Source organism: Tiliqua scincoides, chromosome 5 (genome assembly GCF_035046505.1).
Source record: "Tiliqua scincoides isolate rTilSci1 chromosome 5, rTilSci1.hap2, whole genome shotgun sequence".
Classification (NCBI taxonomy): domain Eukaryota; kingdom Metazoa; phylum Chordata; class Lepidosauria; order Squamata; family Scincidae; genus Tiliqua; species Tiliqua scincoides.
The window spans coordinates 10,465,487-10,482,879 of NC_089825.1; the positions used below are offsets into that span (position 1 = coordinate 10,465,487).

General features: G+C 41.1%; 1 protein-coding gene across 1 annotated transcript in view; it reads right to left on the reverse strand.

Annotated features, from left to right (window-relative positions):
* Nucleotides 1-17,153, reverse strand: part of NCAPG2 (non-SMC condensin II complex subunit G2) — a 34,403-nt gene extending 17,250 nt beyond the window's left edge. Inside the window, exons 1-11 of the mRNA XM_066627852.1 lie at nucleotides 17,076-17,153; nucleotides 15,854-16,039; nucleotides 14,265-14,379; nucleotides 12,451-12,611; nucleotides 12,036-12,170; nucleotides 11,234-11,328; nucleotides 9,025-9,094; nucleotides 6,999-7,085; nucleotides 5,951-6,046; nucleotides 2,525-2,650; nucleotides 1,043-1,222 (exon numbers count right to left, since the gene is read on the reverse strand). Of these exons, the coding sequence (XP_066483949.1) occupies nucleotides 1,043-1,222; nucleotides 2,525-2,650; nucleotides 5,951-6,046; nucleotides 6,999-7,085; nucleotides 9,025-9,094; nucleotides 11,234-11,328; nucleotides 12,036-12,170; nucleotides 12,451-12,611; nucleotides 14,265-14,379; nucleotides 15,854-16,039; nucleotides 17,076-17,153 (1,329 nt within the window). The remainder of the gene's footprint in view (nucleotides 1-1,042; nucleotides 1,223-2,524; nucleotides 2,651-5,950; nucleotides 6,047-6,998; nucleotides 7,086-9,024; nucleotides 9,095-11,233; nucleotides 11,329-12,035; nucleotides 12,171-12,450; nucleotides 12,612-14,264; nucleotides 14,380-15,853; nucleotides 16,040-17,075) is intronic.
* Between the last annotated feature and the right edge of the window lie 240 nt (nucleotides 17,154-17,393).

The following is a 17,393-nucleotide window of genomic DNA, read 5'->3' on the forward strand; positions in this document are numbered from 1 at the left end:
ACAAGAAAACAGAGAATACACAACTGAAACTATTCTAATTGCTAAATGCATGCAGCTCTGAGAACTGGATTGGGAGAATGACAAAATGCAAGCCAACTCATGTTATGAAAATGTTCCATTTAGTGCAAGTGGCATATGCTGTGCTTATAAAATACTCTATTGAATATTCCATGCCTGTGCCACTCAACTGGAACAAACCCAGCAAATATATTTATGAAAGTATAGACTAAAATGTGTTTTTTAAAGGGCACAGTTCACCTACAGAAGTTTTTATTTTGGCTTAAAGTACTGGTTAACAAACATTTCTGCTCTTAATGACTTTACATTGGATTCAAATGAGAATTTCTTTACTAGAAAGATGTATGAATAGTAGACTGTTGTCACAAGCTGATCACTAGCCAGCAGCTCAGCTGTGACTAAATAACCTTAGAAATCACTCCATCACACCCCACTTCCCACCCCAACTTAAACATTTTGTTTTTGCACCAGTTTTCTTTAAAAAGATGGTGGAAACAGCTCTGTAGGAAAGATGAAAGAAGATTCCACTCTTCTGATTAAAAGCAGCTCTCCATCTTACCACCATTCTCCATCTGGTTAGCTTCCACTCCAAACACCACTGAGTGTTCTAGGGGTGGAGAATAGGTGTTTAGATTATCATAAACTAAGGCTTCAATCCTAACCACATTTTCCTGAGAGTAAGCCCCTTTGAACAAAATAGGACTTACTTCTGTGTAGACCTGCTTAGGATAGTGCCCTGAGGCAGTCAACAAGGCTCCACTGGCCTCACCAAACATGTGGAGACAGGGGACAGTGGAGAGTGTAATCTCTCTTGTATAGAGGACATATGTGTGCATATGGGGGATTAGTGTACAAGGCCAGTTGAGTGGAAGGAGCAGTTCAGATACATCTGCTTACTCAGTCAACCTCTCCCCCTCAATCACCACAGATCCACACTTCTTCTATGAACATATTGTTCTGAGAGCAATTTATATTAAAAGCATCATGCCTACCAGAAAACTAGATGACCACAAGGCAAACTTACTTTAAAAACACAACAACGAACGTCAGCTGAAGTTGTATCAAAAGCAAGATCTTCAATAAGAGTTTTTAAGAGGTCAGCAAGCACAGTTGCAGGGATCATCTCCCAATATTTGAATGCTATTTTACTAACACCAAGTACCCCTGTTGAGCGGACTAGAGGCTGAGGATCTTCTAAAAGACTCTACAAACCAAAGAAGTAATCATACATCACAAATTCGTGTTTTTCTTAAGTGTACTGTATTTTTAAAATAGGAAAAATATTTAAAGAGAGGAACAAATACTAAACAACATAAAACCAAATTATTCCATACCATATTATAAATTAACCTTCTTCATACTCTGTAATACTATGGGGAGGGTATTAAAAAAGTTTCATCAAGCTTTTCCTCCTTGATGGGCAGTTCCCCTGTACAGTCTAGTACCCCTTTGGGGGGGGGTGGCTTTCCTAGAACTGTCAAGCCCATCCATTCCAAGCACAAAATGGGCTTTTACAGCCTTTACAGCAAACTATACAAAGCCCATTTCCTTCCCTCCCTTGCTACAGAGTCCAGATCAAGTGCCATGCAATAGAAGCACTAGTCTGGACATTCTCACACCACCCACTCTGTTCCAAAGCAGTTTCCTTCTCCAGTCAATCCTAGGGAAGGAATCTGGTGGCCCTGTGATCTGAACTCTCTCTCACTTCACCTTCATGGGCTAGGTCATGATAAAGTAGTAATTTATCTCACAGGCATCACAATCTTCTTACATTAGAGTTGAGACAAAATTGTGTAACACATTCAACATCCTGTAGTTATTTTAGTACTACACAAAATAACATAATGCCAAAATTTAGACAATTAGAATCCAGTCCTATGCATGTCTACTCAGAAGTAAGTCCCATTATAATCAGTGAGGCTTACTCCCAGAGAGTGTGGATAGGATTGCAGCCTTATATAGGCCAAGTGCATGAATCACAAAAAAAGTTGTCCTGTGCAAGGCCAAATGAATGGGAACTGAACCATGCTATTCCCCTGTTCTGATGGGCAGCTTGTACTAAATTTCCATTAAGTGTATGCACAAAACCTTCTTAATATATTTTTAGTTATAACAGCTTTTAGTCATAGTTCCTCCATGCCTATAACACGAGTTGATCTTGGCTATCAAGTATGCATCTGAAATAATTTATCTTAAAATATTCACAATTGGGAAACACAGAACTACTACAATCTACACCTGTTCTTCCACACATGATGAATTCCTGTGTATCATCTGGTCTGATGCAGATTTATTTGGTCACAGTTTTCACTTTCTATGCATTTAGAAAACAATGACGTTTCCCTTATTATAGTGGAGAGCCCAAAATAAGACAGTGCTACAAACTTGCAAGAGAAGTACCATCACATCACAAGCATGAATGTTCTTACTTCTGACTGTTTTGCCAACCTTAAATTGTCAGTTTGATGCAGAATGTTCGAAGGGAAAACACACACAAAATACTTACAAAGAGTTCATCAAATTGCCTTTGGATTTCATTATCAGTATCTTCTTTGTTAAAATGTGGATCCAAAATAGGAAATGCATCAACAAACAGCAATGCTGCATTTGATCGGACTTCTGAGTTCCTGGCCTGACACAGAGAGGGAGCAAAATTGTCACCTTGACACCTTCATGCAAATTACATATTACAAATATGTATTTGTGTACATATTCATGTATTACAAATGAAGACTATGTAAGAGTTTTAAAGGTGTGAACATTCATCAATAATACTTTTACCAATACATTTAAAACTGCTCTCCAACTGAAATCTAGTACCAGGGCCATCAAAAAGATTTTGACAATGTACTACAAATCAAGAATTACGTGTGGCCAGCGCTACAACAGATGTTAATTTTCTCTGTGGAGTTTATCATCAAAAAGGTAATACTTTGATTCCAAACCTCTAACTCATGGCTATGCTACAGAAACACGGATAAACAATCAAGCTAATTGCTTTTAAGTTAGCAGATACTGGATGCAAATTTTATCTGCACAATAGCACATGACTGTGCACAAACAGTCAATTCTTCCATTGAGCACTTTCTGCTGAACCACCCCACAAGACTTGGAATATGGAAAAAGTGAGTGGGAACCACTTCCTGGTTGCGATGTGAAACCGGAAGTGGTTCGCGCTAGCTTTCCCCCCCCCCCACAGTAAAAGCCTCGGGGAGCCCTGCAGAGGGCTGGGCCCCTGCACCCCCTGGAGCCTGCTGCAGCCCTGAGTAGGTACAAGCACTCCCCTTACCGATGCGATCTTGGAGATCGCGTTGCTGCCCTCACCCCCTCCCCTACCCCTTAAAGGGACAGGGGTACCTTTACACAAACTAGAGGGTTGCAACGCACTAGTTTGAGTACCACCGCTCTGGCTATTGCATGGAAACAGGACATTGTGTTCTTTCAGTTTCAGTTCCCATCACTCAAGTACACTTTCCTTTGACTTTCTGAAGACTTGCCTATCTGCTTTCTTCTCTTCTTCCTCCTTTTTTCCTCCGGGGTCTCTCTTCAGTTTCTCCTTCACCTCAATCGTTACCAACCAGCTTTTCCTCCTCTGGCTCTTTCCCAGCATTCTATGCCTCTCCCACATTTTTGTAACATATTTGGTTCAGTCTGGATTGAGACGATCACCCACATATAATGATGGATGCAAATATGCACATCCTGCTCCCCAGCATATTGTTCCATTTTTCATAACTGAGAATACAGTCTGAACCAGTTCACAAGAGCAGGCATTACAGTAGTCTTGGAGTAGGGCTAGCCAACAACATAATGATAACAATACCTCCCCCCCCCCCGTCATGTGTTTCCTGGAACAACACACATTAACCCAATCAAACCTAGGGAACTCCTGGCTGCACACCCAGGAGATGTTCCAGATGCCATTATCTGCCCAGGAGTGCCTTTGTATTGTCTTTGTTCAGATGATATAAACTATCCCTACCCCAGAAATTTGATGTTTTCATTTCCTTCCCCACCAAGAGCATTCATGCTGGCCATTTTGGTAGTCTCCTCTTCTGTCTCTTCTTCCATTCTATTTCAGAGGGATTGCTCCTGCTTGGAAAGTCTCCCGCCATGGTAGTTGCCCTAATCTCTGGAAGAACTGCATTCCTTGCCAACCAAGAGGCATCTTTTTTGGCTATGTTTTTTCCATTTCTTCCTCAGGACCCAAAATCATGCAGTCTGGCCTTGCTTTCTAGGACAGCATACCTCAGGCCATACTGCAGGTTAAGGACAGGTTAATTTCCCTTCTCTCTCTCCTTCCTACAGTCTCTAACTTCTCTCCTCCTCCACCAACTCCATTCTTTTTCTAAACCTCCTGCTAGCCTTCTTCCCTTGCATTGGGTTGTCTCAGGCTGAGAAAACTCAGCCCAGCTGGCAGTCCGTTTCTCACGCTCCTCTCACTTAACCCATGCCTGTCTGAACAGAACTATTTCCGATTCTCATTCACCAAAACCACTAAACCTCTAAGCCTGTGTTTCTCAAACTGTGGGTCGGGATCCACTAGGTGGGTCGCAAGCCAATTTCAGGTCGGTCCCCTTTCATTTCAATATATTAGACTTGATGCTATCAAGGTATGCGGCCGCGTTTGGGGGAAGTACTACAGACCTGTACTTTTAACAAGTTAACTCTGTATATTTTTTTTAACAATGATAGTCAATGGGACTTACTCCTGGGTAAGATTGCTAAAAGGTTTCCTGCTTGATGACGTCACTTTTGGTCATGAAATCACTTCCAGTGGGTCCTGACAGATTCTAATTTTAAAAAGTCAGTCCCAGTGCTAAATGTGTAGAACCACTGCTCTAAGCAATGGGTAAGTTAATTAGCTTTTCCTATACCTTTTCAACAAAATCTATATTCTTTGGAAACTCTGTCATGGTCTCTAGTCAGAAGCACTTTGAGGTTGTTCACTCCGCTATCCAGTCAAGAGCACCACAGCAGCCATTCACTGACTCCTGGTGTCTCTGGTTACAGAGTAAGAATCTCTCCAACTGGTTTTCAGTCTGGGCTCAGGTCTGAGATTGCGTACACATGCAGTGGTAGACAAGCAGCGCTGGCAACACCTTTCAGAACCACAAAATAACACCTGGTTCAGATGATACTATCTAGGTTTTCAACCACCTCACAATTAAAAATGAAGATGAGCATCTTCCCCCTGCCCCCACTCGCAGCAAGCTATTCTTTGCATACAGGGATTGGGTGGGAAAACTGTAACTAATCACATTGAGGCGATCTCAACATTCTACCCCTCCTGAGAAGTTTGGAGAGTAGTGCACCAAGTGGATGTGTGTGTGTAGGAGGGGGGGGGAGAGAACAATATATGTGGGGCCCAGCCTTTACCTATGTGGTGGGTGGGAACGGTATTATCCAAATACCAAAAATTACCAAAATTTTGTCTCCAGCCTTTGAAAATGCCTGCTACAGAAGTGGGCGAAATGTTAAGTAATACAGGTATGTGCCACTTAACAATCTTCTGCTTAACGACGGACCACATATACAATGGTGGTCATCCTAGCATAACAAAGAGACTCTTAATGAGTCAGTCAGGCCACCCATAGCCTGCACCAGAGTGTCTGTTTACACAACAAAGAGGCGCTAAATGCAAAGAGGCAATCTATCTCCAGTAGCCTGTGCAGCCAGCTAGTGTCTGGAAGGAGAGTGTCTGTTTACACAGAAGCACTAGATTGCGCTGAAAGTTCATTTAACAACCTAATCGCATAACAACAGCGATCAGAAAACATATCCCCGTTGTTAAGTGGAGCACACCTGTAATAAATCTATTCAACCATGGCCCATCAGCCTGGGATAATTCTAACTTTGCACCAAAATTAATGTTAGCTTTAAAAATAACCTGGATATAACATACCTACCAGATGACGTTTTAAAGAATTACCTTTAATGCTCTCCAAAGAATAGGTTGATAAAGTCTATAAAGAACTTCTTCAACTCCCTGGCGACATTTATTTTGTTTGTGGAAATAGCTCAGCAACTGACAAAACAAAGATAATACAGATGGTTCAAGAGGTCATTTCACATGATATTTAAGAAATACAACCTGTTTTAGCCAACTACTGGCTTAGCAAAAGAAGAATTCCTACATTTGTCTAAGGACAGGAGCACATATGTGATTATACATTGTTTTCAAAATGCTATAGCTGAAGCAACGTTTTTTAAGGAGAACTTATATTCATACATACATATTTTTAAAAAATTGGCACCTAAATTACACATCACTACATCCAAGGTCTCCCCTGGGGGCTGGGGATAAGAATAGGCCCTCAGTTTGGCTGTACTTGTCGTAAGAGGCGACTGAACAGCCACCGGGTAGATGGGACTCGTCAGCCTGGGAAGGCAGCTCATCTGAGAGAAGGAAAACTCTGATCCCAAACCTCCACTGCCATGTGGCTACATCCAGTTATGGAAAAGGCTTCAGGAGTCAACCTCGAGGCAAAATCTGGAGCCGGAGTCCCTGAGGCAGTTCATGGCTGAACACAGTCACGTCCTGGCAACTCCTGCGACGCCGCTGGAACCAACCATATTGGCCTCTGCCTTTCCATTGGACCATTTCAGCGACGTGGAAAGGGGGGATTTGCTGCATGGGTAACAGCCTATCCTCCATACATACTTTACCCAGGTTGGAGAGGACACTCTGTTCCAGAACCACCATTCAGAGCATGACACCATAGTCTTCTGAGACTGAAGGATGCCAACAACATCCAAGGTGGTAGAAACACACCACTACACACCTAAGGTAATTTTGGGCTCATGTATCTAGAATGGGAGCCATGATTTGAATCGTTTCCAGTTCTAGTTCTAGCCACAAGCAAAGTGTGGTTGCCCAATTTGGACATAAACACCATAGTTTCTGAGAACTGGGAATTGAGGAAGGAAACTGGGACATGCAAGAGAAGCTAGAAAGCCACTGATGACAGTCAACACACCTCTCGTACTTTAGGGTGCAATGGAGAATTCCTGGGAAGGTGAATTGCATGATGCATGAAATCCTGAATACAACCATGTTCAATCAACTGAAATAAAAAATGTACACATGTCCTAATTAACATACAGCATTTTATTTCTCACACATGGAAATTGATTTTTGCAGCAAACGGAATTAAACTGTATACATTATGCAGTTATAAATTGCTTCAATTTCATTCTGATCTTTTCCCCAATAATTTTTTTCCTTCTCCCTGTTTTCCCAAACTACAATGTAAAGTTACTTAGTCAATTCATATAGCATTTCTTCTGGAAGGAAAAAAAGCATATTTTAAACCATTCCATTTTGGCTGACATTTGGAGGCCAGGGCAAGAGTTATCAGGAGGTCAAAAGGGAATATTATTACAAACCGACTATCTGTAAAATGTTGTCACCTTTCCTGTGTTCACAAAATGGGGAGAATTTAAGCCAAAATAAATATGGAGAACAGATTCTAGGTAATTTGAATTCGACGTGATGCTAAGACACTGGCACCCAGATGTGACTTTCATAAGATATGAAGTCATAAGAATGTCAGATGAACCACTGCCGTCTGGTATATCTGTGGGTCAAGGTTATTTCCCAGTAAGAAATACAAGCTACTCCTATCCTAACCATGTAACGCAAGTAATTTGGTTCAGATCTAGCATCCAAATCCTATGAAGCTACTAAAGATACAGTTCAACTAGGTACTAACTGCAAAAAGTGCCAGAAGACATACTTCATGCGTTCTTTCCCTCCCTTAGTCCATCCAAATTTTGCTGGGTGTGGAAGGTAGGCTGCAATTCTATCCACGTTTTCCTGGAGAGTAAGCCCCACTGAACACAATGAGACTTACTCCCAAGTAGACATGCATAGGATTGTGATGCAAGTGCAACAAGAACCCTTTACCACTAGCACTGTACGAAGACAGAATGACAAGTGCACAAGTTAGGAACAGCCACAAGGACAGAACCCTGAATGTCACAGGGTTCATTTACCCACTGCTCAACAGCAACCTGTTATCTCTCTTAAAGTGCTTCAGTCTGCTCAGAATTCGACTGGAGCAGATACAAGTTTAGGCCATTGTTCCTTCCCATCAATATCTTGTGAACAAGGATTAGACTGCCTAACATCCGTTTCTCAATTTTAATAAAGCTGTTTAACTGATTTATGTAGAAGAGATATTCTATTAACAGTGTATAATAGAATAATTATTATTCTATTCTGTATATGAATTATTTCTGTATATGAAATAGAATTATTATTCTATTATTCTGTATGCCACTGTTAAGAACATAAGAACATAAGAACAGCCCCACTGGATCAGGCCATAGGCCCATCTAGTCCAGCTTCCTGTATCTCACAGCAGCCCAACAAATGCCCCAGGGAGCACACCAGATAACAAGAGACCTCATCCTGGTGCCCTCCCTTGCATCTGGCATTCTGACATATGTTATGCACAACTGTTAGTGCCAATACTTATACAGGCACCCGCTGCTTAACAACCTTCCAATTGATGGACCACATATATGAAGGTGGTCAAAGCACAACAAAGAGGCTCTTAATGAGGCAGTCAGGACTCCCATAGCCTGCAGCAGAGTATCTGTTTACACAACAAAGAGGTCCTTAATGCAAAGAAGAGGCAATGCATCTCCAGTAACCTGTATAGACAGCTAGTTTCTTGCAGGGAGTGTCTGTTTACACAACAAAGGCACTAGATTGGGTTGAATGTTCACTTAACAACCCAATCGCATAACAACAGGGATTGGATAACCTATCCCTGTAATTAAGTGGCGCACGCCTGTACTTGAATTTCAGGTAAAGGCAGCCTTCCACTTAGTAGTCTCCAGCTACCCAACTGTAGTATGCACACAGTTTGTTTACCTTTTCCTACTTGCTTATGAATACTGATATTATTGTGCTGTTAAATGATCTTTACTCTCAACTCTATGCAGGCATTTTCAGCCTTGAAATGAAAACACTGCAGCAGCTTTGAAACAATATACCTCAAGAATCTCTCCTGAAGCTTTCTTCCAGGCTCTGAAATAGATTTCTGCAATGTTTGTCATCAGGGACCTGTGTTAGTAAATTAAGAAAGAATTAAAGCTAGAAAACAGATACATTAAGACGGAGATGGATATTTATTTAGACTTAGAGGCATCTAGGTATTCTGCAGACTCTTCCTCAGGATCTGCAGTTCAAGAGAATATGGAACCAATTTGATTTAAACCTCAGTATCTAGTTTCAAAGGCCTACTGCCTTAAACACAGAAACTACATTTACAGGCCGAGACTCATTATTCGCGTGGGTTCCGTTCCCAGAACTCAGGTGGATGGCAAAAAACACACTATAGCAAATCAATTTAAAAAACAAACTTTCTTTGCTCCAGTGATTTAAAAACAGCCTTGCTGACCTTTGTGATGTAAGATAAGAGCCATTAAGAGGACAATCCATCAATCAGTTCTCTTCCAAGGGCTTAGCCCTCCACTCAGCCCCTCCCTTCACCAATGCAAAATGATCACTTTTCTTTCACGTGCTGGGGGGAAGGGAGGGGTCCGCTGGAGAGAGAAGGATTGATGGTCAGCTAGCTGCCCTCTCTCTCATTAAGGAGGCTATTGTTAAAGAACTGTTCAGTTTTTTAAACTGATTTTAAAGGGGTGCATTTTCCCCCTTCTCCAGGGATCAGCACATTCCATCTTATCTGCAGGGGCCATTCGTGTTGAGTCAAATCTGTGTATAAATAGGACCTGTACTTATCATGGCTAATAGACACTAAAGGACTTCGATGCCATGAAGTTGTTAATATCTCTTGAAGGCATAAACACTTGCAATCATCAGCCTCTCTTGTGGTAGTCAATTTCATTTTGGCTTGTTGTGAACAGCTGACATTTCAGTGAACTTCTGTGATCCCAAAATGATCCCTGGGTAGTCACAGCCAATATTGACCCTATCAGAATATATGTAGTTAGGACTTTTTGTCCAAGTGCTCATCCTTTGCACATAAGCAGAAACTCATCTGTTATAATTCCATTTATTCAGTCTAGTTGAAATGTCACTATTTTAAAAACACACACACACACACTCTCACAGCAGCAGGCAAGGAGCTTATTCCAAATCAATAAGAATATCCCATGCCAGCCAACACGAGCAAAAGCATCCTCTTGCCCCTACACTCAGAATTTCAAATAAAAGGGACTTGTAAGATGATTCTACAGCAAGTAGGGCTTCTCACATTCAACAGAAAAATTCTCCTTTATGCCCCTCAATGTGATGACTGAACCACTTGGCCAACTGTTTAGTGAGGCGCCTTTTAAAGTTGTGTTTCTCTTATATTTAGAAAAAGAGAACACCTAACCCTAATCACTCCAGCATAGCATACCTGCTCCAGAGCTGTTACATGGTTATGCTTCTTTTAGGCCACAGCCTCTTTGGGACAGGAAACTGCTTTGAGAATTTTGTTGTTGAAATGTGAACAATAATGCAAAAAAATGCCACATAGAAAATATGAATGAAGCATGCACAACCAAGAATCAACTGATCTCACGAATAGCGGACCTCCCCAGCCTCGCACCCCAGGGTAGGTTCACAATGGTGCCCCCCAGGGGATGCCGCCACGTGCAGATCTGCGCCTCCCCCCCCCCCACTTACCTGGAGCACAGAGCCACAGAGCTTCTCCGACGCTTTAAACTGTGCTTCTGGCAAACTGGAAGCAGTTTCCAACTGCGTCAGAAGCCTCAAGGAGGCTTCCCCACGGTGCTAGAGATACATGAGGCATTTGCCCATTCATTTAATGGCAGGTCTACCACTGGATCTCACCACACAGAGGAGGCGTATGTGCAGCCATGTCAGATTTGCATTGCTGCATTAAAAGTACAGCCAATATCAATATATTTTGTTCCACCAAGTCCATGAAATTCAAAATGGATATTATTATTAAAGGAATAATGTTGGCCAGAGTGAGTTATAAACAACCCCTAATCAAGGGCAGATACATTACTGCAAAAGAAGTGGAGTTAGCCATTCCATGTGAATCTAAATCAAATTCAGTGTCTTTAAAAAATGCAATCGCTTGCTCTAATCATTTGGTAGTTCCCATACCAGCATTATCTATTGAATATGTCTTGGAGAAAAAAACATGAACTCAAGCATGAAACAAAGTGAGTTCAAAGAAAGTAGATTGATCAACACAGAATGATCAGCTTAAGTAAAACATACCTAGGAAAACACTGTAACTGATTCTTTACAGTTCCATGTATCATTTTAATGAAGTTTATATTCCAGGTGAAAAGAAAGCTCAGGAATCTTCTCCCCTGTAAAAGTAGTCAAATAGTTGTTCCATGAAAAGCTTCACCTATTCTTGTACATGACAAATAATCAGATATTACTCATCAGCACTTCCTTGAACCAATTTCCCTCCCCTTCCTGTTTTATCTTTCAGAATGCAGCCTTGCCCTATGTAAAGTAGCATATAAACAAATGGCAACACACGCAACTAAGTACAACATTTATGTGACTTTTACCCTGCTTACAATACACACTCAAGGCAACTTACACAAGATTTTACAAAAAATAAATTGTGTTTTGCAGTCATGTTTAGTTAGTACATCTACATCCAACCATTCTTCCAAAGAACCCAACATCATGTACAGTGGGCTGTCGGTATCCACACTGTGCGAACATGTTAGTTGTACATCCAGCTTTTTTTAAAATCACATTTAATATCTCTCCCACTCAATTAAGCTTGGCATCCTTTCCTGGGCACTGCTGAAAAATAACGGTTGCCAAAAAATGGGGCTCATAAGGCCAAACTGTGTGAGGATTCAAAGACAGCAGAACTGTGCATTTCTACTGGTAATACTGCCATTACCAGGAACTCTTATATGCCTCTCATTCCTGAGAATGCTTGCAGGAAACAATCGTTCTTTGCCCTGAGATTTTCTTCAAAAGAATTTATCTGTTCTTCATTGTCAGTATGCACTTGTAACAATAGTTTAAAACCATGAAAAAAGGCGCTTACCTCTTCTTTTTTAATATAACTAACACTCATAAAGCACGAAAGTAACAAATCTTTCACTTCGTTACTCTCCTCTAAGTCATAATCAAAGCACAATAAAGCCTGATGAAGATGCCATAGACGAATTATATCTGCACCCTAAAGGAGAAGAAACACTCCATTAGGCTTTTCTAAATGCTATATTACAAAGGAAAGCAAGAGATGTCAGAAACAGAGGCTGAGAAATTTCAGAGAGCACAAACTAATACTCCAATCAAAAATGCATATATTAGGCCCCCAACTTACATCCTCTTTCTGTTCTGAAGGTTTGTCAGGAAACCAGACAATGATAAAAATGATTCATCAGCTTACATATTAAGTATAAATTAAACTTTACATAAGTCTATCTAGATTTGTAAGTATAAAAAAAAGAAAATACCACAACAGTTTTCTTCTCAAGACTGTTTTTCAGAAGCATGACGAAAGCTGTTTTCCCAAACTGTTCTTTTCCTTCAAGTCCCTTCTCCCACCACTGCTCACAGAGACGCTGAATAGCTCCCAACAGAGATTTCTCAGAGTCAGGTAATGCATAAAGAATTCCTATAACAAATTAAACAAAATTAGCTATTACAAGGACAATTCAATTTCCATGACAAAAAAGCCTGTTGGCAACTTCATTGTGCCTCCAGAAATTTCTCTCAAACTGTACACAAAATTCAGACACAAGATGGATTTCTATGGGGATAAATAATGTTTAGTGTCAGATGCACAGTGAGCTAGCTCAGTAATACCAACATCTGTGTCAGTTTCAGTTCTTTGGTAACAATGCAAAAAAATCCATTAAAATTTAGTCAAGTTGATGTTTGCACACTGCAATGAAAGTGAAATAGACAAACCAAAGTTTATACAACTCTTTATACAAACCAAAGTTCTTCTAGTGGTTTGAAAGCAAACATCTTTGAAGGCATTGCAATGTTCAGAACTTAAACTGAATCTTATGGGCTGTGTATGCTTGCAAGAAACAAGAGAATACACCATATCAAGGTCAGCTCACTAGTTTTGGTGAAAGTCATTGTGCAAACCAAATCTTAATTTGGTTTTGACAAGTCCATTCTAGTTGGTGTGCAATCTGAAACCCACATATAACGCAATTACTTCTATCTTCTAAGCATTTACACCCACATACCATTAAGCCATTAACATATTTGCAGGTGCAATATTTGCAGCAACGTATTTTAAATATTGCTTTGTTGCTTTGGAAACCACTACAGTTTGTTATGAGATAAGCAGTGATATGTGCAGAACTTGGGCTCAGTTGACTGCTGTAAATTAGCCTGAGGGGATTGTAGCCTGTGCCTTTCATGAGCCAATAGTCAATCTGAGTTTGTCTGAGCCAATCATTATAAAGTTTTGTTTGAGCCAATGGGCTCACTGTTGAGGAAAGTGAACTGAGTACCTTGTAACAAGCCCTTGAGAGTTGGAGGACCAAATGGAAAACTGCTGCAGGAGAGAAGGCTGCAGTACCACTGGAGGAAAGGTAGAGGCTGCTGTGTGCAGAGCCACTGAGGCTATAAAAGGGGCTGCACCAGCACAGAGGGCAGAGAGAGCACCAGGGAAGAGCTGCCAAGAGGAGCTTCAAACTGCAGGAGGAGAGACCACCAGGAAAAAGCTGCCGAGAGCTTCAAGATCAAGTTGCAGAACGAGAGACCACCAGGAAAGTCCTGCAGAGAGGAGCTGAATCCTGAGCTCTGCGGGAGAGATGAGAGAGCTGCTGGAAGGAGCCCTGGGAGAGAGAGAGCCTCTTGCTGGAGCTGAGAACCAGAGAGGAACTTCCATCAAGCCTCCAGCCCTTGGCCTGCCTCAAGTTCTGCTGCCTCCCTGCCTCAGGTCCTCTTTCAATTGAGGGAATTTGAAATAAGGTCTTTCCATTTGTTTGGTTCAGGTTCCATTCCTCCTAATAAAAAGCCTTAAATTTAGCTTGGTGTCAGTGGTCTCTTTCGATCCTGCATAACAGCAGTTACGTAGAACATAATCAGATTTTCAAGAAGCATCATAGAAGACAATCTCAGGAAAAACCCTATGTAAACAAAACATGTATGGAGAATACTACAAGCCAACAAGGAAAAATTACCTCCACTCATGTAAGTGGCATTATTTTTATCTGCTTGTGCAAAAGACATTTTGCACATAATGATTAAATTAAGCTTTGTCATACTGATCATCTCACTATGATGGATCACGCAAAATGCATACCATTTAATATCAGAGCACATTCCAAAAGAACTTTGATGTTTATATTTTCATCAACTACGGGTATGGAAGCAGCAACTATAGTTGTCACAGCTTGGATCACAGCTATAGTTTGTTCCTGAAAGTAAAAGAGAATTTTTGTTTTCAAAAGGAGACTTATTTATTATTCTGATCTGTAGAAGCTACAAGAGCAAATCACAACTCTTCAAATAGGAAATAAGCTTTTTAATTAAAAAAATGCTGTGAAATCCAGTGCAATACAAGTATACATTCCTTTAAGAATTTTGAGAACAAAACGGCTAATATTATAATGCCATTGTACAAATCTATGGTAAGGCCACACCTGGAGTATTGTGTCCAGTTCTGGTCGCCGCATCTCAAAAAAGACATAGTGGAAATGGAAAAGGGGCAAAAGAGAGCGACTAAGATGATTATGGGTCTGGGGCACCTTCCTTACGAGGAAAAGCTACGGCGTTTGGGCCTCTTCAGCCTAGAAAAGAGACGCCTGAGGGGGGACATGATTGAGACATACAAAATTATGCAGGGGATGGACAGAGTGGATAGGGAGATGCTCTTTACACTCTCACCTAACACCAGAACCAGGGGACATCCACTAAAATTGAGTGTTGGGAGAGTTAGAACAGACAAAAGAAAATATTTCTTTACTCAGCGTATGGTTGGTCTGTGGAACTCTTTGCCACAGGATGTGGTGACGGCGACTGGCCTGGACACCTTTAAAAGGGGATTGGACAAGTTTCTGGAGGAAAAATCCATTACGGGGTACAAGCCATGATGTGTATGCACAGCCTCCTGATTTTAGAAATGGGCTATGTCAGAATGCCAGATGCAAGGGAGGGCACCAGGATGCAGGTCTCTTGTTATCTGGTGTGCTCCCTGGGGCATTTGGTGGGCCGCTGTGAGATACAGGAAGCTGGACTAGATGGGCCTATGGCCTGATCCAGTGGGACTGTTCTTATGTTTGAACTGTTTTCATCACAAGGTTAATTTCCTCGCATAATCAAGGTCAAAAAGGTTGAGGCCCAGTGCTCCTGCTCCTTTCTCTCCAGGTGCTGCTGCACCCTGCACTGGCAGTATGCTCATACCGCCGGCACTATGGAGCTCAGGATTGGGAAAGTGCTTAACTTTAGCTGGACCACACACTTTTTTTCTTGCTGTAGTACGGCAAGTACTGATGTCTTTGCAGGGCTAGGCCAATTGCTAATGCTCATGGTTTGTGTAATTTGTTTTGTAAAAATCAAGAGATTAATCTCTTTAAAGCATAATTTAACATGTTGCTCGAGTCTTTAAGCACATTATAGGATCTAGTTACACATTATAGGATCTAGTTAAATAGATGTTGCGGGCACTGGTACACAAACCATCAATGCTGTATGAAGAGAAACATGGCAGAAATGCCACAAGGCACCACACAATACTGAGAACTGCCAGTGTAAGGCTAGGAGACCATCTAGAAACCCCGCTCCAACCTGACAGTGCAGAATATAAATGAAATAGATGTAGAAGGAATGCATATGAATGGTTTCTGCATAAGTCTCAGGTGAAAGACGCAAAAATGACAAATGAAGACTAACCTTTTGGGGAGCTCTTTCTATTTCCATGTCATCATCAACTTCTCCAACTCTCTGCCATTCTTCTACAGGATCTTCTATCAAAGCCTGTGTTAAAATATGTTTTAACTTATCCCACAAAGCTTCTTTCTGCTTCCTTGATAATTCTTGAAGTAGCTCATTCAAATCAAATGAATCGGTTGCATCCTTCTGAAAAATGATCGAACACGGGTTTGTCACTAAACACAGCATACTTTGTGCCACAGTACAGTATGATCTGTTTTTCTTTAGACATGCCATCCATTCCAAACAAAGAGATTCAACAAACATTTTCACTTAAGGAAAAGCTACTTGTACATAACTCCACCAGACTGGGTTTCACCACATAATACATCTGCTAGGAAGACAAAAAACAAATACACGACATAACAAACCTGCCCTTCATAGTGACAGAATTACACACTAAGCTTCCATCCAACTTTAATTATATGGAGCTGGCTTTGGCAACACAATGACAATGATAGGAAGGGATTTTTGCATGACACAGGATTAGCTTTGTGTTTTTTTTTTATATCTGCCTCATAATGAAGCTTCTGAACAGAAACTGGTTTAGAAAAGATAAGCAGTTGAAAAAAATTAAAGGCTGATAACCGGGGGCTTAAGATGGTCAAGTGTTTGGGTCCTCAAACCAGGCTTATAACTGGAATGAGAAACACATCCCCTAGCGATGGTTGGGGCAGATGGCATCAACCTAACTAACCTCTGTCTTTCACCCTTCACTCAGCCATGGCTTTGCTTAGCACAATGATTCTCAAACTGTGAGTCTGGGACCCGCCAGTGGATTGTGATCCAATTTTTGGTGGTTTGCGAAAGTGACAAAGCAGACTAGGCTATGTACATCAAGGGTTGAACAAGCTGCTATTGGGGGAAGGAGCATTTTTGCCCAATCACCAGTATAGTTACACCCCCTGATATTTATAAATCAGGCAGCAGCCTCTGGGACCTCTGAAATGTTTGAGAACCTCTGGCTTAGTAGATAGTTAATCCAGCAAGTGAGCAGTGTAGTATCCTTGGCACAACACCACTAGGGTCTGTGCATTCTTGATACAAATTGTTGGAACTTCACTACACAAACAAGTTATTCAATAACTTTTTCAGCACATGTGACATTTTTCAGCACAGTTGCTCTTTTCCTTCCCTCCCTCTCTCCTCTGCAGGCAAAAAAGGGCTTGCCATATTTACTTACATGAAGCTGGATAAAATGCAACAACTCACTGATGTCACCATTGAACACAGCCTCTAGAAAAGACTCACGTTTCTTCATGTTGCATTAATTGGTGAAAAACAAGCATCTAAGAGATAAAACATTGTAACAGAAAATCTAATTTTAACTATTGGACAACAATTCAGACAGTTAAACATTATGGTAGCATGGTTTAGGACCAGATTGCCAGATTAATACATGTGTGCGCCAATTGATGGGGATATGTTCTCCAATCCCTGTTGTTAAGTGATTGGACTGAATGTTCACTTAATGACCTAATCTAGTGCCTTTGTTGTGTAA